At 34.1% G+C, this 27,763-nt stretch overlaps 1 protein-coding gene across 2 annotated transcripts; it reads left to right on the forward strand.

Annotated features, from left to right (window-relative positions):
- LOC107941133 (translation factor GUF1 homolog, chloroplastic) lies at window positions 1-27,709 on the forward strand. 2 transcript variants are annotated; one of them, XM_041114361.1, is made up of 22 exons: window positions 56-524; window positions 2,962-3,048; window positions 3,561-3,617; window positions 3,818-3,883; window positions 5,564-5,626; window positions 5,861-5,905; window positions 5,999-6,099; window positions 7,173-7,269; window positions 7,374-7,445; window positions 9,638-9,792; window positions 9,887-9,944; window positions 10,591-10,671; window positions 10,806-10,892; window positions 11,984-12,055; window positions 12,159-12,293; window positions 12,405-12,478; window positions 13,116-13,203; window positions 18,781-18,858; window positions 23,289-23,366; window positions 24,272-24,347; window positions 24,994-25,034; window positions 27,430-27,709. In XM_041114361.1, exons 1-22 carry the CDS (start codon window positions 108-110, stop codon window positions 27,523-27,525), a joined length of 2,124 nt encoding a protein of 707 aa, XP_040970295.1. In that variant the 5' UTR covers window positions 56-107; the 3' UTR covers window positions 27,526-27,709. The 2 variants fall into 2 exon arrangements, with proteins under 2 accessions (XP_016730161.2, XP_040970295.1); XM_016874672.2 differs by lacking the exon at window positions 18,781-18,858 and having other exon boundaries at window positions 1-524.
- The last annotated feature ends 54 nt before the right edge of the window (window positions 27,710-27,763 follow it).

A 27,763-nucleotide genomic window follows, 5' to 3' on the forward strand; every position in this document is an offset into this window, starting at 1 on the left:
GGCCCGAAACAAATTGAATTCCATTTTAACAAAAATACCCTTCTATTTTAAAACACCAACCAAAGACGCCCGGGCTAAAACTCTTCAGAAAAATATTAAAAAAAAAAATGGCCAAGGAGCTTTGCTCTGGGGTAACAGCTTTGTTATCCATAAACACTTGGCAAGGCCAGCAGCACCACCCCCATTGGGCGAGGTCCCAGCTGTCCCCGCTTCCCATCTCAGCCACTCATCGACTCACTAAGCACTCCCGGTTTCGAGTAGTCTGCCAAAGCGTCGAGACACAGGCCAAGACCGAGATATATGACCCGGAGTTTGGTGCCAAAGTTGGGCAAGACCGTCTCTTGAAGGTCCCTGTTTCTAACATTAGGAATTTCTGCATCATAGCTCATATTGATCATGGGAAATCAACTTTGGCTGACAAGTTGCTTCAGATGACGGGTACTGTACAGAAGCGAGAAATGAAAGAGCAGTTTCTTGATAACATGGACTTGGAGAGGGAAAGAGGCATTACAATCAAGCTTCAGGTGACTTTTCGGATTGCACAACTTCTATTGCTATTAAAACCCAGTGCTGCGAAGTGTTTTGATGGATTTCTACACCCTTATTTCTTGTCAGTATATTACTAGGCGTAGCTTGGTTCTACTTACAAAGAGTGGGGGGGGGGAAATACAGACATGCTTCTCTCTTGTGCTTATAAGGGTTCGGTGGGAAGAGTTTATACAATTCTAGTTCAAAACATCCATCTCAGTGGGTTGAAGCTCTAAGCAGTCCCGTACCATAGTGAAAAGGGAACTGAGTAATTTAATCTCTATACATTTGATATTTGTGCAAACAAATAAAATTGATAACAGTGTTAGTGGAGAATCATCCAACGTGAGCTTTTGAAATGTAACAAGTATATGAGCTGGTATCTTACAAAGCATATGTTCTTAATATAAAAAATTCTTTCATTGTTTTAATTCTATCTATAGGTCTAGATTGTCAGATTTCAGAAGTCCACAGTTTTCTATCAACATTGTTATCATTTTACTCATTTGGATAATATTAAAATACAAGTGCTAAATTACTCAGTTGTATTGTATATGGACTAAAGTGCATCTTTGATTATATTATAGGAACTAACTCTACTTTAATCGCTTCAGTGTATCTTTCCTATCTGCACATTTGTTCTTACTTCTTCTTGCTGACTGTAATTTGAGGAGAAGGTATCCTTGTTATCATTAGAATTAAAGTTCAAAACTGCTTCAGTTTTCATTTTGAGCTGCCCAGTCTGTGCATATTGCACGTTGCATATAACTGTGTGAATGTGTCTGTGCTAGTGTGACAATTTAATCATATGATTGGCTTTGTTATGCTTAATGTTTAACAGTATCATATTGGATGTTCTATGTGCATGAAAATGGGAAGAGGGATTTCCTTACTTCTAATAATGCATCCAGCTGCTTTTCAATTTCTTATTTGAATTGGTTGACATTGGAAAGTGCCACTGCAGAAATGTATAAGGAGACTTGGCTAAGTACAAGAGTTTAATAAAATCTAAAGCATCTAACATTTCCATGCACAAAAACGCTACCTTGTTAGGAAACTTCTCTTCTAATTTAGTTTCCAAAGCAAGCTCTCCTTAGTTTTGTTCGTTACTTATTAAATTTTTTTCAGGTCACAAAATAGTTTTACCAGGTCCCCATGTAAGGCTGTCCTCTCTGCTCAAATCACCCATCTTATTGTAGAGCAAATAAATGAAATTGGAGTTTGACTCTTTTTATCAATCTTGCACATTTCCTAAAACTTCACATTCCTATCCAAGCCAATCTCCCATCAGGCCTGGATAAACTATACTTGACTTTGAACTCTTATTTTTCATGCACTCTACCACATTGAATGTCTTCTCTAAAGGAGATAAGATTTCTCACATCGAAAGAAACACAAGCGTGAACAGCATCTTATTTTTCATGCACTCTACCACATTGAATGTCTTTACTAGCCAACTCTCAAATTTCAACAACTTACTTTGTGAGAAGCTTTGTACTTGAACAGCATCTTTGCCTTTATGCTTCTTGCTTTTTCTTTATGCTAATGCTACAAATTATTAGTTCCCTCAACCCCTTTTTCTTTTATGTATAAATAATAAAAACAAACTAAGCATTTTCTCAAGGTCAATTACAAAACCGCCTTGTATGTGTTTGAAAATTGCATTTATATGGTTATATCTTTCCTATCTTCGACATCTCCTTTATCATAGTTGCAAGAAACTTCATGCCTATTAAAATTTTCTTTCACATCCCTTCCCACGAAGTACAGCCACGCTTGAATGAGACGAAGATCTCTCTCTCTCTCTCACACACGCACACATAAACATTATAATTCAATTAAACATCTAACTGGTTAATTGCCAAACCTTTCAAAGTAAACACCAAAACCTTGCTTTCCGATGTGACTTTTTTTGTCTTTGCTTGAAACTCTATGCCTTCTGTGGAAAGGCTTCAATACCATGTCAAGCTAGAAGAACCGAGCCAGCCCTTATTGCAAATTTGATGGGGCCTCTCCTTGTACACTTCTGTGGTAGTCTCATATCTCTTAATTTCTTATCAAAGTCAGTGTTTAGTGAGACACAGTGGGATGCTGTAATTTTATACTTTGACTTCAGGTGTAGCAGTATTGATGTCTCCCATTTTATCCTTCTATATGCCTTATTGTGGCACAATAACAATCCAATTCAGAACTTCCTCTCATATAATTTTCTCAAGGAATATATATATTATGCCTTGCAACAATTTTTGAATGTTGACTTGCTTTTTAATATTGGAGAACTCATGTGTCTAAGCTAAATTGTATCAAAAAGGTCAGATTAAGCATTCTTGATTTTGCATGCTTGCTGTTCATGGAATCTGTTATGAGGTTATCTCTTGATTATATGCATTTTTTCCTGATAGTTGATGTTCCAGCTAATTTATCTATTTGCAGGCATCTCGGATGCGTTATATGTTTGAAAATGAACCATATTGCCTGAATCTAATTGATACTCCTGGGCATGTAGACTTCTCTTATGAGGTACTCATCTATATTTGATATAGCAGATACAGACAAAATTTGTTACTGCTTCACATTTCAATATATAAGTGCCTTTGTTCATTTCTAATTCAATGTCAGGTCTAGAAGTTTTTTTCTCCCAAGTTGTAAAAATAAACTATTCTTACCACATTTGCATGATCAGACCATATTAGGTAACGAGCTATAGCATGCAAGGTGGAATAAGGTTGTTATCTTATTGAACTAGGAATTTGATGTAGTATAGATACTTGTCATGGCTTATATATAGTTAGTTACAACTTTCAAGTCTAGAAAAATTTTCAAATGATGAGGTTATTGTTGTTATGAATGATATATGGGAACATTCTTCTTTTTGTATGTGGGGACTGACAAACATACATGGCCACTTAACAGCAACTCCTTTACGATTTACATATGTGTAGATTCTCTGGTAGAATGATTCTTTTTATAATTTGACCTGAATTTAATAACTATTTGGTTTCCTTTCTTTCTGACACACATTTTTTATTTAGGTTTCCAGATCACTTGCTGCATGTGAGGGTGCTCTACTTGTTGTAGATGCTTCTCAGGTTACTTTATGCTTGCCACTGCTTTGAATTGATAATTTAATCTCTTTAAATGATTTCAAGTTATGGTTCATACTTAATTTGACCTTTTATTTTGAGGGTAGTATGCTGGAACTTAAATATAGTTATATCTACCTTAGCACTGTTGCTGCTGCTGCTGCTACTATTATTAGTGTTACTGGACAGCATGTATTCTGTTGTAGGGTGTGGAAGCACAAACTCTGGCTAATGTATATTTGGCCTTGGAGAACAACCTCGAAATCATCCCTGTAAGTTTAGTCATCCTTTGTTTTGTTGTTTAACTTATTAAATTTACATTCTGAAGTTAGCTCATTCGTTTGGTGACCGACTTATTAAAACAACAAACATAATTATTTTAACTAACCATGCATGTGCTGTGGCTATTGTTACTATTTTCTTTCATAAAGTACTTAGGTTTTCCCATATTCTTTGGTCTTGGAAGCTGTTGAATATGATGTGTGATGACGTGGAAGGCAAACTAGGTTACAAAATCTGATATAGGTGTTGGAGAGATTGGGATAAGCCGTTCAAGCTATCAGGATCTGATTAGTCTGTACTTTAGACAAATGATACGAAAAAGGGACAAAGCTAGCTGTTTGCCTCACACTAATACATTTACAGGTTAAAAATACTGAAATAGCCCTTGCACTTTGCAAAAGTTTCCCGTATAAGCCACTATTCTTTTATTGTACCCAATTTAGTCCTTAAAGTAACATTTTTTTTGAAGTAATCCTTATTTTGGATGGAAGCCCATCAAAATCCATTTTCTCTGCCATTTTAGGGTTTACTTGGCCATTACTTTACTATATCAGCATTTGCCTGACCATTATCTTTTCCATAACCGCACACACGGGGTACATTTTGAAAATTCATGCTGACTTGGTGCTTTTATGGCATGCGACATCAGTTTTGCAGAGCCCTTATTTTTCCATCTATGTGCCCTGTCGGCACCTATGTGGCACGTATAAAGTCCATTTTTACCTTGATGTGGCAAACAAATTGGGTTCCAATGTTTTCCATCCAAATAAGGGCTTAATTAAACAAAAATGTTACTTGGGGCTCAATTGGGTACTATAGAAGGATCTGAGCTTATTTGGGAAATTTGAGAAAGTAAGAGCTTTTTTTAATATTTTAGTCTTTAAGAAACCAGTTTGAAGTTTCTCTTTAGGGCTTGCAACATAGAGTTGATAAATTATATTGATGTTCTATTGTGTTGCAGAGAAAGCAATTCAAGCGTTATATAGGCTGAAATATATTTATCTTACAGAGTAAACTTACTTGGACCATAAAGTATAGATTAAATTAAACTTTTATTAATGACTCAGACTGGCCCTTGTAATTGGATGATGAACTTGAAAACGTGAAGGGAAAAATTTAAAGCTGCTATGGTGCTGCAAACATAAGCAAAGTTTACCATGAAAAATATACACTAAGATGCTTTGTGCAGCAACTAAGCAGCAAAAACAGGATGGTTCCTCTTCAGCCCTGAATTGAATAAATTTACCAAATCAGTGTTTGAGGCTTGTGACTCTGTTATGTTCTATTCCTTTCCTTTTTTACTATAACGGACATATGCCTCTGATTTCCATCAGCGTACTTACGAATTTGTGTTTCCTCTATTTTTAGTTCCTTTCTCAATGAACTATAAATTCTATCTATCTCTTATTTTTCATGATTGTCTGATGTCTGTTCATATTTCATCATCCATTATTCATATATATTCATTTGGTTCTATGCTGCCTTCATCCAATCTTTCAATATGCTTTTGCTATCTACCCTGAGAACTAGCAATCTGTTTCTCCATTATATATATGAATCCTGTTTTGAATCTGGTTTACTTTATTTTCTCTCCATCGGTGTTCACATCCATTCTGCCTTTGGATAAGTGATGTGATTTATAGGATGATTTGGTTTTCGTCTTTCTGCAGGTTTTAAACAAGATAGATCTTCCAGGTGCTGAGCCAGATCGTGTTATTAGGGAGATTGAGGAGGTTGGTCAGTTTAGACATTAATGCATTTGTGCAGTGTGTGAGCGTCTGCTCGTGTCTCTGTGTAAATCTGTTGAAGCATTTACATTGCATCCTCTCATAGTTTTATGTAAAATTATGGTGCTTTTCTACTGTTGTAATTTTGTAAACTGATCCATCTGCTGGATTTACTAATCATAAGAAATGATTATCATTCTGAGTGTTTTGGACCTACTGCTAAGTTGAACTTCTTTGTAGGTTATTGGTTTAGATTGTAGCAAGGCAATACCATGCTCGGCAAAGGTTAGTTCAGGACTTCTATTTCCTTTATTTACATGCTCAAATAGTTTCTTGTAGCATGTGGTAGTTCTGAACATAGGTTGTTTCCTCTGTTAGGAGGGAATCGGTATAACAGAAATTCTTAATGCCATTGTTGAAAGGATTCCTCCACCTCGTGATGCTGCTATGAGTCCACTAAGAGCTTTAATATTTGATAGGTATAATTCAGGCATTTTTTTTATTCATTGAACTTGTTGGTTATATTAACTTATACTCTACGGATCATGTCTCACATCTAGTTGACACATATTTCTTTTAGTGGATGTAATATTATTTTTCTCCTATATTGTTTCTATGACCTTGAGTTCTAATGCTTGGATCTAAATAAGTTCATAACATAAATGTAAATAGTGAACTGTACTATCCTATGCTATTTTCAAATTGCTTTTCAGGTTTCAGTCATGTGATGCATGAAAATGTTTATTTTCTAGTCTGATAACTTCAATTTTTTATTTTTCCATTTATGTTAAATAATCAATTCAATAACGTGCTTTGCAATGAAATTTATATAGTTCTGTTCAAGTAAAAGGAATAAGGCTGCTACTATGTTGAATCAAAGTGTATGCATGCCATTTCTTTTATCCCAACCATTTGTTTCTCTTTCCGTTTTGTTTTCACTTCAACTTTTTCTTTCTCCCTTCATTCGCTATTTTCTTTCCTTCGTCCTTCCGTTTTGTGTTATATTATTTATTTAATTTTTAGCCAAAATCTTCCTTTTTATTTATTCATTTTGTTTCCTTTGTTTTTCCTCTCACCTTTTAGAATTTAAAATTTCATCTTTGAACTTATTTATTTAGTTTCTAACATGCATTAGAAAGGAGCAAGAATCAAGTTGTAATAAAACCTATAAGTTGAAATTGTATTTAAATATTCAGATATTAATATAAAGTATCTTTTGTTATATATTTATAAGTTTAGTATTTTAATATTTAATAAAACATATTTTAAAATTTTAATCTTTTAAATAATAAATATTACACCCTTTTCCTCTTTCTTTCCATGTCTATATCCTGCTTCTATCCACGGTCCGTATTACATGCCTTCTTAGACTTCCTAATGTAATAATTGGTTACTAAATTCAGAAATGTCTACTTCTTGGCATATAACTCATTTCTTATATAACACTTGTGAACATTGCTGCCATCGTTGTACGAAGTTTTCTTTTTCAGGTTGCATAATGTTTTCTTGAACTGCCTTGAATTACTTAAATTGCTTTGAAATGTCTCCACAGCTACTATGATCCTTATCGTGGTGTTATTGTCTATTTTCGGGTCATAGATGGGAGGATAAAGAAAGGTGACAGAATTTATTTTATGGCCAGTAATAAGGTAAAGCATTATTTGTCTCATTCTTTTTGTTCCTTTCTATATAGAATGTACAGTTTCTTTCATCCTTCACATAAAAGTTCTTATAATACACGTCTTACATGCAGGATTATTTTGCTGATGAAGTTGGAGTTTTATCTCCCAATCAATTACAAGTGAACGAATTGCATGCGGGTGAGGTAAATTGTTTTTGATCGATGGTTATTTTTTCCTACTAGCATTATTCTGTTTTCTGCTTGCATTCCCCCCCTCTCTCTCTCTCTCTCTGCCTCTCCCTCCCTCCCTCTCTCTCCCTCGCCCTCTCCCTCTCCCTCTCTCTCCTCTCAATTTAACACTAAGAAACAAAATATTGAAATAAGCAAATAACACAGGAACATAAATAAGCAAACAATCACGGAATCAATTCACAAAAGTAGTAGTCAGAAAATCTTTCGGTTAATGACATTTAATAACCTAAGTCAGACAATCACTAATCTAGGCATAATAAGTCAGATTGTCTCAAGATATAGGTTACTGGAGTTGATGTATAGCTTACAGGCTCCTAGTTATACCTGAGTTGGTGTATAACTTATAGGTGGTAACTAGAACTTAATTGTCACTCTCGTCATTCTCTCACTAATCTAAGTTAGCCAATATCTTATAGGCTAGTCTTAATAATTGGTGTATATCTTAGTTTGGGTGACTATCCAACTAATCAGCTAGGGTCAACTCCTGTATCTTCCCTAGATTTTTACTATTTAAGTGTCACTCAGATTAGCAATAGCTAATTGATCCAGTTAATAGACTAAATTAGATTTTACCCTGTTTGAGTTATTGAACAAGTTAGCTTATGGTGGAAAGCTAATCAGTACAAGTAATTATGAAAACATAATTAAATGAGATATTAAAACAAAGGATAAGAGAAATCCTATTTGAAATGAAGAACAGCTGAAGATCCATTCTTATTGGAATCAAGAATGTTGGTAGCATCCCCTAGTGAAAATCCTTCAAAATTGATTATAAAAGCCAAATAGCTGAAAAATTGAACTAAAATCTCAAAACCTAAAACTAGGAAATGTTCTAAAGCCTAAAAATTTTGTACGGTAGCTTCTTTCTAGGTTACAAAGTGATAACTTTGTTAAAAGCATGAAATGGATGGGAAAAGATCTAAAACCTTCGTGCAAAATGCAGCATTTCGATAATAAGCTGTCGCAGTGCCATGGCTCTAACTTCTGGTGCCACAACCCACTGCCCTCATCCTGCCCAAATATCTCTGCTTCGCTTCAATCGCTCCGCTTTTTCTACATCCAACTTTTCTCATTCAAACTCCTTAAAACCTACAAGAAAACTTTGTAAAAATCTTATTCAAATCAAAGTAAATAAGAACATTATAAAAGCACTAAAAATATGTATAACAAACACTAAAAAGTTCAAATTAAAATGCAAATTAAAAAAAGTAAAATAAACTAAAATGACTCTAAAACATACAAAAACAACTTAGAAACAAGCTAAATAAGGCCTACAATGGACCTAAGATGAGGACTCATCACTCTGGTTTGGGTCATTTAGGGTTCGGATCATTTTTGTTTGGGACATTTGTTTTCAAGTTGTCGACTTTAATATTCAATTAGGTTAGTTTCAGGCTGCTTATACTGGGTTGAGTTCAAGAACACATTTTGTTAACTTGTGGTTGTGGCACACCTCCAACTTTTACTTTTATTCCATAAAAATAAATTAATAAAAGAAATAGATTTCATGCCTGCAGTCTTTGATCTAGCTAATATCTCCCTTTACGGTTTTCTAGGCAAAGCCTTTTTTTGTTTCTTCACACTTTTGAATCTAACTACCTAGGCATTTGGTGTCATTTTTCTTTCTTCTTTATTTCATTTGTTGACAAGTCTTTTATATCATTTTGAATGGCTTGCCTATTTATCATAAGAACAATAATAAGAACTAATTTTCACTGCATTCACTTTCAAGTCAACTTGTACTAATATTTATAAATAATAGGCAAGTAAAAAGTTTTTCCTTAACTCATGTAATTTGGGAAATAACATCATTTTCCAAATCCCAAACCCTCTCATTGATAAGCTATAGAACACCTTCAAAGCATGTGTTGAGCATATCTGATCTATAAAAATGTGTAAAGAATACAAATTGAAAAATAAACTAGGGTCCTCATACCGAATTAAAGCAGTCTACCTAAAACATATTTGAAGTATCTTGAGAAGTGCCACGTGAATATAAGGCTACTCACGCAAATGATGTATGATATGACCACTTAAGCTGAACAATGTTGACACATTTGTGTCTTCTCTATATTAATTGAACTTTTCCCCCCAATTCTCTTTCTTTCTGTGTTCAACCTTTTATATTATTTGAATGCTTTTAGGTAGGATACCTTTCGGCATCAATAAGGTCCGTCGCAGATGCTAGAGTGGGTGACACTATTACTCACTATGATAGGAAAGCAGAAAGGTCATTACCTGGATATGAGGAAGCCACTCCAATGGTCTTTTGTGGTCTATTTCCTGTTGATGCAGACCAGTACATTCAGTTTTCCTTTATCTTGAATTTCAAAAGCTCATTGCAAGTGCCTGTCTGTGGCATTATTCATTTTTATGTAGCGTATTGCTGGCAGGTTTCCTGAGTTACGTGATGCTTTGGAAAAATTGCAACTGAATGATGCTGCGTTGAAGGTAATTTATATAACTAAACATAATATCTAACAAACTCTTGTTACTTTTTAATGCTTAATGCATTTATGTTTTTTGTTTCAAACGGAAGTAGGTTATCAAAATCATTGTTATTTTGAAAATAAGATTGCTGCTGTAGCTGTCTAGAATTTGTTTTTGGTACACTTCCACTGCCTTTATTGCATAGTCAGATAGGCATATGTTTCCACTTAAAATAACATATATTCTTCACACCACACTGCAAGGTTTGACACAATGAGTCTGAGCCCATAAACCAGACTGAAAAAATCTGAAACTTGATTTGATGAAAGTGTTGAAGACTAAAACCTGAAGAACCCAAACTCATGTGGCTTGATCCCTAAACAGCCCAAGTTCAAAATCACTTAAGCCCAAAATGATCCAGGTTATTGAGATCTTCTCAATCATAAAACCTGTAATAACTTGAATTTATTATTAAAATATGAATAATTGAATTGTAAAAAATATTTGTTACAAAGCAAAACTTTAATTATCAATTTTTTATTTCTTCATCTGCTTTAGTTGCAAACTACATCAATCTTACCATATATGTTAGTATTGATAGTTTTTCTGATGAATTACTTCAGTGTGATAATATCTGTTTCTTGTTCTTTTGGTCTTATATTTATAGTTTGAGCCTGAGACCTCAAGTGCTATGGGGTTTGGCTTTAGATGTGGCTTCTTGGGTCTTCTTCACATGGAAATTGTTCAGGCATGACACTTTTGCCCCCGAAGTTCTCTTATATATATATATATATAAACGCGTCTTGCTGTTGCTTCTTACTACAAGTTCAAATTCTGGATAATTTTTGAATTCCATGTTGGCTCTAACAATTTTTTTTACAGGAAAGACTTGAAAGGGAGTACAATCTGAGCCTTATAACCACTGCTCCTAGTGTTGTGTACAGAGTGAACTGTGTAGATAATGAAACAGTAATTTCTCCTCAACCCTATAACACTTTTTATTTATATCATATTTCAAGAATGTTTCCAAGAAGCTGATGCTGTGTTATAGCTGATTATGCCTTTGCGTCAAAAATAAACTCGGAATTTTGAGAAAACAGTTGTAACCAATTTGCATTGTCATGCTGATTTCCCTTTGTATACTTCATCCATGTTGTTTTGCATTGAATGGAATGATTTATCTCCATGAAAAAAAAGAAGACAATATTTAGGCAAGTATTGAGATGAAACCTAATATCTTATAATTTCTGAAGATGCTCTATGTGTGTGTGCATGCACCACATTCTCGTAACAGAAAACGGAAGACTATGTGAGTATTTGAATCTGACTATGCCTGCATGGAACTTTTGAATAACTTAGATTGAAATTTTAATGGAAAAGATTCGTATGTTTTATGGACAATATGGACATTTTTCTCAGATACACTTAGGAAATTATTACTCCAGATAATGTAACATGCTACAGAACTTGAGAGAATCCCTTAATGTTCTCTATGTAGAAAAATTGTTCTTTATCATTTGATTTCTGGAGGTACCAAATTTTCTATGTTGTTTCCTTAGTTCATGCTAAAACTGTACAAGGAAGCTAGTTTAGGAGGATTCTTTGGTTTCATCCTGAAGTAGCTATGCTATCTTTCTAACCACACAACTCTGATCCCACTATAAAAGGAAAAATAGCAAAAAGTAAAATTAGTGGCGTTTCAGTTTCTTGACAATTTCTTTCACCATGGATTTCTTTGTCCTTAGGCAGCATACTGGTCCTATTCTCTTGGGCAAGCTTGTAGCCTTTAGATGCTTGTTAACTTTATTTGAATTATTGTTTCTAGTACCAGTGGCATCATTTTTCTGTTGGCAACAAGTTGATTGAATATCACAGTGTTACTAGATGATTTTCACAGTATTTGGTGATGGAGAAATATGTATTGTTAATATTCCGCTAATGGAAGGCTTGTATTTGTTATTTCTGATTGATAAGTTGGTTTTTCCTGTGCAAGAAACTTATTTAATTATAGCATGTTTCATCTCATACTTATCGCTTTTCAAATATGAATATTACTGAAGGTTGAGTGCTCAAATCCATCTTTGCTTCCTGAACCTGGACAACGAAGGTCAATTGAGGAGCCAGTTGTTAAGGTTATTTCATTTATCTTGAGTTATTTATTACTTAATTATTTTAAATGAGACCGTCTGTAACTTGCAATCTCATATGCTATTCTTTATCATTTGACATTTACAGATTGAGATGCTTACGCCGAAGGACTATATTGGTTCTCTGATGGAATTGGCTCAAGACAGAAGAGGAGAGTTCAAAGAGATGAAATATGTCACTGAGAATAGAGCATCCATCATCTATGAGTTACCCCTTGCAGAGGTGAAATTGTCCTGCTTTATATTCAACTAAAGATCTCTTTATAGATGGCATCAACCGCTTTTATGTATAATTTTCCATTATTCTTTCACTCAGTCTATGTTCATTTCACAGATGGTAGGTGACTTTTTTGACCAATTGAAGTCCAGAAGTAAGGGCTATGCTAGCATGGAATATACATTCATTGGGTGAGTTCTTGCAAGAGTAGCTGTTATATTCTTATTTCTAGGGTAATAAACTGCTTTCCTTGTCTCACTGGAAGTCAACACTTGAGAAGTTTATCTAGTTTGTTTTTATTCTATATCACAGAAACTTTCTTGAATAAGAAATGAAGTGTAAGATACATAATAAGGGAGAATCTGGGAATTCAGCTTTGCGATTTGGCATCATTTACATTTTATCTCTATAATTTATTGCAAAGGCTTTTATCTTTATGCTTTATCATTTTGCAAGAAACAATGACTTTTGAGTTAACTCCTTACTACTTCTGTTTCTGAGAGACTTGACATATTTTTCAAATATTCAATTCATTTTGCCTAATTATTCTTCTTTTTTCCCTAGGTTTACATTTTTCCCATTGTTTCTTTTCATTTCTCCACTATATCTTTGGCATTAAATAGTAATAATTTGAATTGATGTTTTGTCTTGAAATTTAATTGCTTAATACTCTATTAAACGAAAACATTTCATGATTATGCGTTGATGTTGGAAAGTTATTGAGCTCTTAAAATTAATTAGAAATATTTATTTTGGGAAATCAAGTATTTCAAAGTTGTGTTTGCACCATTGTCACAATCGTGTAATCATTTCTTCTTTCATTACCAGGTATAAGGAAAGTGAATTGATAAAGCTTGACATTCAGATTAATGGTGAGCCCGTGGAACCATTGTCCACTATCGTGCACAGGGATAAGGTAAGGCTCATCTTTCATTATGTTTTAACTCTTAGGAGAAATAACCTTTTCTTATGTTTAAATTCTGTCATTCTTGGTGGGATTCTGTCGTTTGAAATAAGTGCAAATTTCTGATAAATTGAGTCAACACATTTTTTTTTTCAAAAATTTTAGTTCCAATAAGATTTCCATAAAAGGAAATGACTTCTTGATCAACTAAAATCACCCTACGCGACTTTTTTTGTTTGACTTAATCCTTTCTTTCTTGATAACCAATTCTTGTACAAGTTATCAAGTAGGAAAGTATATATATTTTCTTACTGGAAAGGGAGTAGATAGCTTGTATGGATTGCGAATGTGATGGAAGAAAGGTTGATGTGCTAGCATTGATGGTGGGGTTTTAAATGTGGCAAAAAGATTGCCCAAAGGTTACGTTGTTTGAACAAGGTAATTAGTTGGTTGATGGGAACGCTAAAGATGGATAGGATGTGACTAGTGTGGCTGAAGAGGTTTAGGATGAATGAAAAAATGGTTCCCCATTAAATAAGAAGCCTAGTTAATGTAATTGAATGAAAGTGTAATTACTAGGGTAGTAATTACACTCTCTTGTAATTACAAAGAATTGTAGACGTGTTTGGCTGATAGAGTGTAATTAGATCGTAATTCTCTATGTTATGTTTGGTAGTACAAATTGTACTTACACATCTACATTATTTATATTTTAAAAAAAAATTAATTACCATAAAAAATTATTAGTATGATAAAAATAATTTTTGAACAAGTAAAAGAAAATTAAAATCAAATCATTATATGTATTATGTTAGTCTAAAAAAGTAGATAATACGATTACTAATAAAAATAACAGGAAAAATAAACATCATATGCAATTTTATCTAATTGTTGTAGTGCATATTTGTTGGATTATTCCATTTTTATTATTTAACATGTGCTTCTGAATTCTTATCATCATCTGTTAGTCCTTCACCAGTTTATCATCATTTGAATTTGAATCTACATTATTAAGATTATCAAGATCTCCTTCTTCCATGTACTCTTCGAAGTACGTAAATCATCTCAATTCCACCTATGATTGAAGTTATAAGATATGCAACATGTTAGTATGATACACATTTTTTAATGCTATACTGAGGTGGTGGTGTTAATATGAGAAATATTTTTTTAAAACAATAAATGTCTTTTCAACCACATTTGGAAGTCTTGAATGTGTCAAATTAAAGAGTTTACAAGTTGTCTATGGTGTTTGTGACTGCCACCATTTTCTCAACTGGTATCATACCCCATGATATGGTGTAAGAAAACATTTTAATTTGCATAATTAGCATCAACCTTATAATATTTAGGTTCACAGTTCAAATAGTTTGTAGCTTTAATTATAAAAACTTAATTTGGAGAAAGATTTATGCCATGTTATATCCCTTTTTATAATATGTAAATTAAATCAAAATAATATAAAATTTATAATAGTTAAACCTTTATAAATTGCCCAAAACTTTCATAATACTTCTTATAAATAATATAATTTTTGCCATTACTTTTACAAGTTTTTTAAATAAATAAGTAATGATAAAAAACTATAGCCTTTTTTAACGAATAAGTATATTGTTTTTTATAATATATAGTATGAGCACATAAATAAGTTATGTCCATAATAAATAAATATAGTATAAAACTTTCATAACATGAAAATTATTTTTTATAATAAACATTTTGGTCATAACTTTAGAAACTTTTAGGATTTAAATAATATACCTTTTGTTATAACTTTTTAAATTCACAAATTAAGCCCAAGCCTGAAAGCTCATCCAAATAGGTTCTGATTCGATTGGAGTAGACTTAAAAAGTGAAAAGCCCAAATCTGAAAAAAAATGAGCCCAGAAGTTCAAATCCTAAAGAATCCAAACCATAAAAGCTCGAAATTGACATGATCCATAACCTGCAAAAGCCCCAGTTGCAATCAGAGCCCTAGGTCAAGCTGTCTAGTGCTCCTATTTTTTTATTTGAATTGTTACAGATATTTATCGGTATTCTTTGAATAAAAGGTTATATTCCATTTATATATGTGGTTTCAACTTTTACCTCATGGCACCATGTGGTTCTTTTTTTATTCCTTTTGGTTATAATTATCTTCTTGTATTTAAATTCTATAAACTCAGGGAGTTCTGCCACTAAATTTACTTGCTAAATTATAAAAATACCCTCAACTCAAAAGTCATCTATTCACATTAAGGTTCTTTTCATAATTTTATTAGATAAAATTGGCTAGCTATGTAACACCCCAAACCCGACCTGGACGTAATAGCCGAATCTAACGATATCACATGAGAGTGTTTTTGAAAACGGGTTTGACGAGAAAAATCTGTTCCAGTTGCTTAATCCTTGTTTTGGCACGGAGTAAAAACACATGGTCTTTATTGTGACTAAAACGTCTCTTTTACGCGGAAGATTTAGAAAACCTTCTATTTTAGGAAAATTGTTTGTTTTTAGAGAAAAATCGAATTTTAATCGTGCTTATCAGTAATGAAATCATCAACAGTTCAAAAGCCGAAATTAAAAGGCCAAAGTCCAGAATTACAACAAAAACCCCAAATAAATAATATATCAAAACCGGAAAAAAAAAACAATGGAAATAGTCTAAAATTATTACGTGTGGCTACCGTCGAGTCCTCCGCTACACCGATCCGCCTAGAGTTGGGGATTACTTGAACAAATTAAACAGAAATGGGTGAGTTTCGCAACTCAGTGTGTAATCCCCACAGATATCAAACATACAAAATAATCATCGGAAGTCAGAAATAAACAGTCTGAGGCCGGAGCCCATTACAGAATTAGTTCGGGCCTAAGCTCATTCAGATGTAGAATCAGATATAAATTAGGGTTTTAATCCAATCAGATACAGATTCAGAACAGAATATCAGAATCCTACCCACCAGCTTCTACATACCATCTCCATCCAACCCTACACACCATGTGAGGATAAAATCGACCCACCCATCCCTACACACCAAGCTGTAGCGAAATGCGGCATATAAACAGATATTTGCAGCTGAGCTGCCAGATAACAGGCTTAAAAGCCTTTCAGACACTTCCTCCATTAAATCATTAATCCACCCCGATGCAATGCAACATACAATGAATGGCATGCTAATATGCAATAATCAATCACACAATCAGTACAGTATTATCAGGCTCAGTACAGATATCATAAAATAGATCACACGTTTAGGGGTCCAGATAATGCTTACCGACCCTACAGTAGGTTACAGTCCACTTAGGCGACCCGTGCAACCTTACTGAATTTTCTTTCAGAAAAATAGGCTTACACGCCCATGTGGCCTGTCGTGTGGCCCACACGGCCCAAATTAGCCTTGGCCGTGTGGATCACACGGCCTAGCCCAAAAATCCCACACGCCCGTGTGGCCCACACGGCTCATTTGATCGGGCCCGTGTCACACACGGCCTCTCAGCCTATCGCACGGCCGTGTCGTGCCCCCGTGTCACGCGCGCTCGGTCTAGTACGTCGACCACATGGTCGTGTACTGCCACACGGCCTCCCACATGGGTGACCACATGCCCGTGTGGCGTCGACAGTTCTGTTTCTTGGCTTTTTTCGATTCTCGTTTTCTGTGCAATCAAGTACACATCTGTGTCGTTTCCGTTGCTAAGACAACTATGAGCACTCCCGAACCTACACACAACATTTCAACGCTCAGTTTCAGTTTTTACACTCGAATAAACCGAAACCCAAAATCAACCACAACCTTAAAACAAGCACTTACCACCTACTCCAGTACTCCAAACGACTGACTACAGCTCCGCGAGTGTAGGGACAACTTCCTCGATTCGTTGCTGCCAAAATCTGTCAGATTTTAGAATATTTGAGTATATCAAATATGATTCTAAAAATATTCTATCCCTAACTTTAAGGCTGTACAGTATCCCTGCAATTATTCTATTTTCCTAACATAAAGTTATCTTAGTTAGGCTAACTATGTGTATAAATATGTATGTAATCTCTTGTGGAAAATAAATAGAAAATATCCTATTTTTTCACATGGTATCAGAGCTTGTTATTTAGCTCGATTTCTGGGATTTTTTTAGCCGGTTTTTTTAGCCTTTTTTTTTCTGACTCCCAACCAATTTTCAAGTCTATAGAACTTGTTCAGACACAACATGACTGAAACTGTCAAGACCAGTAACACTGGGGAGGGCTCAGAATTTTTTGTAAACAACTCAAACCCAATGAGTGAGTTTCAGAATATCCAAGTAGCCTACAGGCTAAATGGAAAAAATTATCTGAAATGGTCCCAACTGGTTCGTACCTTCTTGAAAGGAAGAGGAAAGCTAAGTCACTTACTCGGAACTGGACCTAAAGAAGGGGACCCTAAGTTTGATGCTTGGGATGAACAAGACTCTATGGTAATGTCTTGGTTATGGAACTCTATGATGCCAGAAATCAGTGATACATGCATGTTTCTTAGCACATCCAAAGAAATATGGGAAGCTGTGAAGCAGACTTATTCTAAAGTTCGAGATGCTGCTCAAATCTATGAAATCAAGACTAAGATTTCATCCACCAAGCAAGGAAGTCGATCAATCACGGAGTATTCCAATCTGTTGCAAAGTTTGTGGCAAGAGATGGATCATTACCAGTGCATTCAGATGAAGTGCAGTGAAGATGCAGCACTTCTGAAAAGGTTTGTTGAAAAGGATTGAATTTATGATTTTTTTGCTAGACTGAATGTTGAGTTTGATGCAGTAAGAGTTCAAATACTTGGAAAAGAGGAACTACCATCACTAAATGAAACAATTGCAATTGTTCGTGCTGAGGAAGGAAGAAGAGTTATGGTGGAGAACAATCAAATTGATAGTTCAGCCTTGGTTACTAATGCAGTAAATGAGAGGAGATTTGGCCTGGAGCAGCCAACTAGTAAAAATAATAGACAGATAGAACGTACAAAGTCTTTTAACAAGGATTCCGTATGGTGCACCTACTGCAAAAAGGCTCGTCACACTAAAGACAGATGCTGGAAACTCCATGGGAAGCCACAGACAACAAATAAAAATTTTTCAGAAAAAGGTGGACAATCAAAGGGACAAGGATGAGCAGATACAGTTAGACAGCTAGATGAAAAAAACAATTCTCAGGAATTACCTATTGAATTCAATAAAGAAGAAATTGAGAAGTTAAAAGATTTGCTGGGATCATTGGAAAAAACTTCTTCAACAGGTACTTGTAGTTTGGCCTTTTCAGGTATATCCTCTCCTCAAAGTTCTAAAGTCTCAAATGCAGATACCAAAAGTTCTTGGGTCATTAACTCAGGAGCTACAGACCAAATGACCCACTCCTCACAAAAATTTGTTTCATATACACCTTGTTCTAGTAGTAGAAAAATAACAGTAGCTGATGGTTCTGTGATCACAGTTGCCGGTCAAGGTGATATTGTTATAAACAAAAACCTTACACTTAAAAATGTCCTTCATGTTCCAAAATTATTTACCAATCTTTTATCTAGTAAAAAAATTACCAAAGACTCTAACTGTAAAGTGGTTTTCTATCACAATCGGTGTCTTTTTCAGGAACAGAATACGAGGAGGATGATTGGACATGCTAAGGAAATAAATGGCTTATACTATCTTGAAGAATCCAGTGAAGAAGTTAGTGTTCTGAATTTCTCACCTTTATCTCTCATATCCGAGTCTATTAAAACCAATAAAGATCAAATTTGGCTCTATCACCTTCGCCTTGGTCACCCATCATTTAGAGTCCTTAAAATTATGTTTCCTTCACTATTCAAAGGATTAACTGTTGAAAAATTTCATTGTGATATCTGTGAACTTGCAAAACATAAACGTACCTCTTTTCCAGTAAGCAATAAAAGAACATCCACTCCTTTTACTCTTGTTCATAGTGATGTTTGGGGGCCATCCAATATTTCAAATATTTCTGGAGCTCGGTGGTTTGTATCCTTTATTGATGATTGTACTTGTGTGTCTTGGATTTTTCTTTTAAAACAAAAATCTGATGTTAGGTCTGTCTTTCCAATTTTTTACAACATGATCAAAGCACAATTTGGGGTCGAAATAAAAAGGTTTAGGTCAGACAATGCCAAGGATTATTTCAATCAATTCCTCTCAACATATTTTCAAGAAAGAGGCATTATACATGAGTCATCTTGTGTTAGTACACCCCAACAAAATGGTGTAGCCGAAAGAAAGAATGGTCACATTTTAGCCATTACAAGAGCCCTATTGTTCCAAAAAAACGTCCCTAAACAATACTGGGGAGGCTGTTCTAACTGCTACTCATTTGTTAAATAGATTGCCTATAAAGGTCCTTGAATCTCAAAGTCCTATGCAAGTTCTAGCCAAATTTTTCCTGATTTCAATATCTCCAGTAATCTTACTCCCAAAGTATTTGGCTGTGTCGCCTTTGTCCATGTTCATTCTCAAAATAGAGGGAAATTTGATCCACGGGCTGTCAAGTGTGTCTTTCTTGGATATTCTTCCACACAAAAGGGGTACAAGTGCTATCATCCAACCTCAAAAAATTTTTTGTAACAGCTGATGCTACTTTTGCTGAACAAGAAAATTTCTTCACTTGTCCTTATCTTCAAGGGGAGATCTTATTCACAGAAGATAAGGACAAAGAATTCTTTCTTCTTGACATTCCAGCTCCTGTCCAGCAACCAAACACTTCAATTCCAGCTCCTGTCCAGCAACCAAACACTCCTATTCCAGCTCCTGTCCAGCAATCAAACACTCTCACTCAGACCTTGCCTGCTACCCAACCTGCCCAACTTGAAACAATGACCCCTATACAACCTGAAACTGAGCCTAGTACACCCAAATCACCAAGAGGAATTCAGGACACTACTCGTCCGTTACTGGTTTACTCAAGGAAGAAGCCACCAGTGCAAGTTCAATCATCTTCTTCTCCTATACGACCTGAGGTAACTGCTGAACCTACTTTGAATTCTAATACTACAGATTTAGATGATTTTCCCATTGCTATTAGAAAGGGGACTAGAGCTTGTACAAAACATCCCTTGCACCTATTCATGTCTGACAAAAACTTGTCCCATAACCACAAAGCCTTTCTTACTAGCCTAAATTCTATTTCCATTCCTAAAACTGTATTTGAGGCATTAGAAGATGAGAATTGGAGAAATGCCATGAAGGTTGAAATGGAAGCTCTTGAAAAAAATAAGACATGGGACTTAGTGAAATTACCGGAAGGAAAGAAACCGATGGGATGTCGCTGGGTGTACACAGTGAAATATAAGTCAGATGGTTCTTTGGAGAGGTATAAAGCAAGGTTGGTTGCTAAAGGGTACACTCAAATGTATGGGATAGACTATCTTGAGACATTTGCCCCTGTTGCAAAGATGAACACTGTAAGAGTGTTGCTGTCACTAGTTGCTAACCGAGGCTGGAAATTACAACAATTTGACATAAAAAATGCTTTTTTACACGGTGACCTTGAGGAGGAAGTCTATATGGATGTTCCTCCAGGATTCGGTCCAAATACAGGACAGGCAGTTTGCAGACTAAAAAAGGCTTTATATGGACTAAAACAGTCCCCGAAGGCTTGGTTTGGAAGATTTACCAAAGTGATGCTCAAGTTGGGGTATAAACAGAGTCAAGGAGATCATACTTTGTTCGTAAAACATTCATCTTCAGGGGGAGTGACTGCTTTAATAGTCTATGTTGATGATATTATTGTGACTGGTGATGATCTAGAAGGAATGGAGAAGTTAAAAAAATGCCTAGTAAAAGAATTCGAAGTCAAAGAGCTAGGTAAGTTAAAATATTTCCTTGGTATTGAAGTGGCACACTCTTGAGAAGGAATATTCATATCTCAGCAAAAATACATAGTTGATTTGTTGACAGAAACAGGCAAGTTGGGCTGTAAACCAGCAGAGACACCCATAGAGGTGAACCACAGACTCAGAGATGTATTAGAAGATACAACAGTTGATAGAAGGTCATATCAAAAACTTGTGGGGAAGCTTATTTATTTGTCCCATACCAGACCAGATATTGCCTATGCAGTAGGTGTTGTAAGTCAGTTTATGCACAGTCCTAAGGAATCACATCTTAGTGCTGTATATCAGATTCTACAGTACTTAAAAGGTACGCCAGGCAAAGGAATCTTATTTAAAAAAGGAGAAAATTTAACCCTTGAAGCCTATACGATGCAGATTATGCAGGATCTATGGTTGATAGAAGATCAACCTCTGGTTATTGCACTTTCCTAGGAGGCAACCTTGTGACTTGGAGGAGTAAAAAACAAAACGTTGTGGCTAAATCTAGTGCAGAAGCTGAATTTAGGGCAATGGCTCTTGGAGTTTGCGAGTTGTTATGGCTAAAGATTATATTGGAAGACTTGAAGATCAAGTGGGAAGGTCCAATGAAGTTGTATTGCGATAATAAGTCTGCTATCAATATCGCACATAATCCAGTTCAACATGATCGAAAGAAGCACGTTGAGGTGGACAGACATTTCATAAAGGAAAAACTGGACAGTGGCTTAATTTGCACTCCATATATGTCCACCGATGAACAACTAGCAGATATACTTACCAAAGGATTGTCTGGGAAGTTGTTTAAGAAATTAGTAAGCAAGCTGAGAATGGATGATATCCACTTCCCAGCTTGAGGGGGAGTGTCAGATTTCAGAATATTTGAGTATATCAAATATGATTCTAAAAATATTCTATCCCTAACTTTAAGGCTGTACAGTATCCCTGCAATTATTCTGTTTTCCTAACATAAAGTTACCTTAGTTAGGCTAACTATGTGTATAAATATGTTTGTAATCTCTTGTGGAAAATAAATAGAAAATATCCTGTTTTTTCACAAAATCCATTTGTTACCAAATCGAAATAAAAGATAATTGAATTAATGATTCTAAAACCCAACCAAAAAATCACCTACTAAACTTACCAGAAACAACGGAATGCGGAAAAACGAATAGCAAATAATAAAAAACAGCAAAGAATGTCGACAGGCAAGAGCAGAGAAGGAAAAGATGAAGAAAAAGAAACAACTAACTGGTTTAGGAAATTTTGGCAGAGGGAGAAAGGAGAGGAAAATTTCAAAAAGAAAAGAAATAAAACAAAATCATGGATATCCCCACATCCCTAATTTCACTCTCCCTCTAACCTAGTTCTCAGAATTCCTGTTTGACCGAAACTCCTTCGGTCAACCAAGCAAAAACAAATTCCATCGCTTACACAGAGACTCAAACACAAGACCTCCATCACACCAACACTCCACTTAACCACCAGACCAGCAGACCCATTCTGATATGAATTTACAAATAGTTTAATATAAGCCTGCCGCCTAAAAGTTACGGCTTAATTCAAGGAAAAACCAAAAAGCTAGGCCTTGAACTTGGGACTTCTCACACAGACCCAGAATACTTAACCATTGAAGCAGATACACAGAAACAAAAACATAACTTTTGGGGCATTACAAGCTAATCCTCTATGTAACTGAAACTTAACTACAAGGTTTTAATTGGAAAAGAAAAATCATAAGGTGCTATGCGAGAATGGTTGAAATAGGAGTTGTATGGAATTTACCCCACATATTTTCAGCCTATGGTGTTCATACGGCCTATCTAAGTCTAGAGTAATTCAGGAGTGTTTCAATATGTGTATATCAGGTGAGATTGTAATGTAAGTAATAATGAGCATTTTGTGAATACAAACAAATTATACAAATAAATTGCTAACCTAAGTAAAACTTAATGTGTCAAAGTTGGTATACATTTCTATTGGTCTGGTCTTTGTCTAAACTGTCATTCAAATCTTACAGGCTAAAAGCATATTAACAACCATGGTCCAGATTGTTTTCTTGAATTTTCTTCCAACCTAATTTGTATAATGCTTTAGTACGTTATTATTTGAGAATGTTTTGCTAGTACTGATATGTGTTTGCTTGCATTCTTAATTTCTGGTTTTAACAGTTGTGATATTAAAATAGTGTAACTCCTTTCTGAATTTAGGCAACTTTCTATGAATTCCATATTTTGCATGTTGAATAAGCAGTTTAATCAAATATCAGCTAACTTTTTGTAGGCATATTCTGTTGGGAGGGCTTTGACTCAAAAGCTGAAGGAGCTTATACCTAGACAAATGTTTAAAGTACCAATTCAAGTAAGATTCGCACACTTGAAATAGTATTGAATGTATCCCCATATGATGATTTATTTTCATTTTAACCAGTTCTTTTTAAGTCTGGTATATATTATCATTTAAAGACTACATAATGCGTGGAAGCTGCTTTATTGTTACATTTATCTGTGAATTTGATTCCATTGGATGAAATAATATGTGGTTCAGTATTTAACACTCTAAAAATTATAACCGTTTAATATATTTATACTACCATAACAGTTTTGCTGTCATTATTAAACTTCTACTGTTAATGCTGGTGAGTTTCTTTTTGAAGTTGCTTTGAAACAAAGGGTAAATCAGACTGATCTTTTCATTCAACTACTAAGTAGGGTTGAGTTTTTTACCTTTTTCAAACAAAGTTTAAAATAATTTAATGTGATCTATTCAACTATTCTATTTTCTATTTGAGGGTGCAAGGATTGATCCTTGGACATTGAAACTAAGAATTCATTCAAAATCAGCAGTGCTCTTCTCCACCAGTATCCTAAGACGAAACAACAAAGAACACTGTTTTTGATTAACACTGTTGATCATGCACTAATAACATTGAACTAAACAGCTGCAGAAGCATATATTATGTGTTCATGCAAGGTTACTATGGGGTTTTTCTTCTGTTTTAGTCATATATTGTGATTAAACATATCTTTTGAGGTGCTTGTGTTGTCCGGTATCTACTATTTATTATCATACATTGCGGTTCAGAAATGTCATCTTTTGTTAACTCTCATTATCTACAATTAGAAACAAGAAAAGGAATGGGAAAAGAAGAAAACCTTTGCCCTTTGGGAACGTTTTTCATTTTGACTGAAGTATTTTTATTTTTTCACCCATCATTAGATTGATGCTAACTCAATTCCAATTTATGTGCTGCATACTCATTTCAGGCATGCATAGGTTCAAAAGTAATTGCTAGTGAATCTTTATCAGCAATTAGAAAGGATGTTTTGGCCAAATGTTACGGTAAGTCTATTTTGGAATGGATTTTTCTATGTGAAACATTTCCCTCTTCACTTATTGTAGACACTCTTCCTAACAGTCTTAAGCTTGGACTTGGATGTGGGGATGAGTGGGGTTTTTTGGTTTGTCAATTGCCTTAATTTGATGCGATGAGGATAGGAGTCCTTAAAGGCGTTGGGAATCTTTATATCTTAATAATGTAGTATACGTTCATCTACATAAATTTTGATTGATATGTTTGATTATAATTATCATAGATGTTGGAAGAAGGAGACTTTGGATAATAATGGATTTATTGTTAAAAAATTCTTCTACAACATAATTGTTCTGAATTCTGATTATAGTTAGGCTTCAGAGTTACCTCAGTTCCAATTGTTGAGAATCTTTGATTTATTTGACAGCATTGAATAGCTAATCTTTAGGGATTATAGCTGATTTTTAGAGATTCTAATTAGAGATATTCTTTCCTTATATGATTCAATGCTTCATGTATATATATCTGTACATATTTCTAAGAAATACATAGTTTTGAGTTAATTTTTCCTCAACATATTAGAGTATTCATCTCTAATTTCATCACCAATTTTATTCTAATGATTCGTTAGTGTCTTTTCATTGCATGATGACAAGATTTTGTTTAACTTCATAGGTGGGGATATCTCAAGAAAAAAGAAACTCCTCAAGAAACAGGTACTGTTTTTTTTCTTTTTGCTTCTGAGAATCGGACCGTGATATGGTTTCTTATCTAGTCTTGCCCTCAAACCAAAAATATGGGTTGGGTTGCAATAGTGAAAGCATGCTTATTGCTAGTTACGTAGTCATCCTGTTAGTTCTTTATCATATCAAGATGATTTTCATTATAATGAACTATTACAAAATAATGATTAACTACAAGTGCTTGACAGACATTTTCATCCATAGGGAAGAATATGGCAAGAACAATTAGGAGCTTATCACAATCATGTTACATAGTCATCCTGTTAACTCTTTTGAACTGATAGACAAGATCTGGCTAGTCAATTGCTTCATCTAGAATGGTAAAATCGAACAACTGTAACTTGACAATGTTCAGATGAAACTAATCAAGCTTCATAACAATAAGTGAGGTTGATTTGGACAGTGATATTCTTCAATGCTCTAGACTAAGTGATTCATAGTTCAACATTAAGTCAGAAGTGCTAGATTTGGATATTGATTCTTCAAATATGTAAATTGATTTCACTCTTGTTGAGGGTTACTTTGGTACGTAACCAGTTAAGAGTGTAAATAGTCACTCCAACCTAAAAGTTTTAACTATTAGAAATAGTATCCATTAACAAACCTTTCTACAACAAACCCAAAGTTGCAATTGTTGGCAACTATGTTACCTTATCAAGAACCACTTACCTAAAGTTATAGGGTGAATGTTAAAGAGTAGTTTGTATTCATTAACAAAGTTATATAAATGGTTTACCCGTTTGGCAGGGACAACACTAATAAAAGATTGAAATATTATAGGGTAAACTACAAAAATAATCACTTTTGTTTGTTTCAAGTTACATTTTAGTCACTTATGTTTGAAATGTTACGTTTTGTCACTTATGTTATTTTTTTGTCATGAAGTAATCACTCTTTCGTTAAGTTCCGTTATCTCCCTAACGGTTATCCTACATGGTAGTCCAACTAGATTTTAAGTGCCAATTTGGATTTCCTAATAGAATGAGAATAGATTTTTCATTAAATAAATTTAATTAATTAAAAATTTTAAATTCTAAATCTTAGTTAAAAAACCCTTCATCTCCCTCTTTTTTTAGTTTTCTTTTTCAATGGACTAAAAAAACTATTATCATCAAAAACTTTTATTCACGTAAGAAAACAAAAGAGGATTCAATGGAGAGTCCATGTATGTCTTCTTCACCGACAAATTTATGTTCTAAAACTTAAAATGAAGTGGTTGTCGACAAATAAGAAGATGGTAATCGTTTTTGTTCCTAATCATTTTATTTTTCAATTCTTCATGTTCTTGAATAATTAGTTTCTCAATCCGATTTTTTTTTATTTGAAATTATTTTAGTTGTTAATATTCATATAAAAAATTTTAATTTAGGGTTTTCATTAAACAATAAAAAATCTAATCTTTTGTTTTTCAGTATTAAATAAAAGAGATAGAGGAATGCAAAGAAGACATACTTGAACCTTCCATTGAATCCATCTTTATGAAGCAGTCAATTTGATTTTAACTATTTTGATCTTAATAATAGTTTTTCCAATCAAATGAAAAAAAAAACCATTGAAAAAAAGAAAGACTGAAGAAAAATTAAAAAGAAGAGATGAACAGGTTTTTTAGTTAAAGTTTAAGTTTAAAAATTAAAATTAAAAATTTTAATTAGTTAAATTTTTTAATTAAAAATCTATTTTCATCCCATTTAGAAATCCAAGTTGGCATCTAAAATCTAGTTGGACTGCCACGTAGGATTACAGTTAGAGAGATAACGGAACTTAATAGTAGAGTGATCACTTCGTAATAAAATAGTATCATAAGTGACTAAAACATAACATTTCAAACATAAGTGACTAAAATGTAACCTGAGGCAAATAAAAGTGACTATTTTTGTAGATTACCCAATTTTATATGCTTGAGATTAAATGCATAGTGAAGAGTTTAGAAAGAAATTACCAAATATAAGGGAGTGATTCCATAGCTTTAATCTCAAGCCATGTAATCACATGAATGTGCACCCTAAAACACTTTGAAACACATTATCACTTGATGTTGTGAAGGTCCCAAAAGCATTACACTATGAGCTAGGTTGCTTTGAATAGTTGGAAAAAATAAGTATAATTGCTGCTGGAAACACTTCTAAACTGACATCTACTACTTCAAAAGAAGTTACATGTGGATATTTAGAGTTAATTACTCCTAGAATAACCGGTTGAATCTATTAAAAAATATTGAAAGTCTTAAAACAAACACCTAATATGATATAAAAGACTCAAAAGTAAAGTAGAATAGCATCATTGGCACTGCATCAACAAAACATGAATCTCTCCAAAATCTTATTTATTTTGCCTCTGAAAAAATCAATTTCCTTTGTTAACATAACAGGCTGAAGGGAAGAAAAGAATGAAGGCAATAGGTAAAGTAGATGTACCACAGGAAGCCTTCATGGCAGTGTTGAAACTTGAGAAGGAGGTCTTATGAATTGACCATCACATACCACTACACTACAATACAATACAATTGTATCTTGTAACTTTCTCAAATTATTTCTGATAAAACATTAATTAAATGTTCAGTTTGTTGTGCCTGAAGTCCTGTGGTAAATCCTGCTATTTAATTGAGGCCAATTACAATATTAAATTGTGCAGAGAAAGATTTCAATTTATGACCTTTTCAACTAAATTTCTTGCAAACCGTTTTGTTTTGTTACATGCCAATA

Source organism: Gossypium hirsutum, chromosome A05, assembly GCF_007990345.1.
Source record: "Gossypium hirsutum isolate 1008001.06 chromosome A05, Gossypium_hirsutum_v2.1, whole genome shotgun sequence".
Taxonomy (NCBI): domain Eukaryota; kingdom Viridiplantae; phylum Streptophyta; class Magnoliopsida; order Malvales; family Malvaceae; genus Gossypium; species Gossypium hirsutum.

What these genes read in the sequence shown, in the direction of transcription:
- LOC107941133 (XM_041114361.1), top strand. Translation starts at nt 108, where the DNA reads ATGGCCAAGGAGCTTTGCTCTGGGGTAACAGCTTTGTTATCCATAAAC. An exon ending in ATGTAGACTTCTCTTATGAG is followed by an intron (nt 3,049 to 3,560) that starts GTACTCATCTAT and finishes TTTTTTATTTAG; the next exon opens with GTTTCCAGATCACTTGCTGC. An exon ending in AGAAACTCCTCAAGAAACAG is followed by an intron (nt 25,035 to 27,429) that starts GTACTGTTTTTT and finishes TTAACATAACAG; the next exon opens with GCTGAAGGGAAGAAAAGAAT.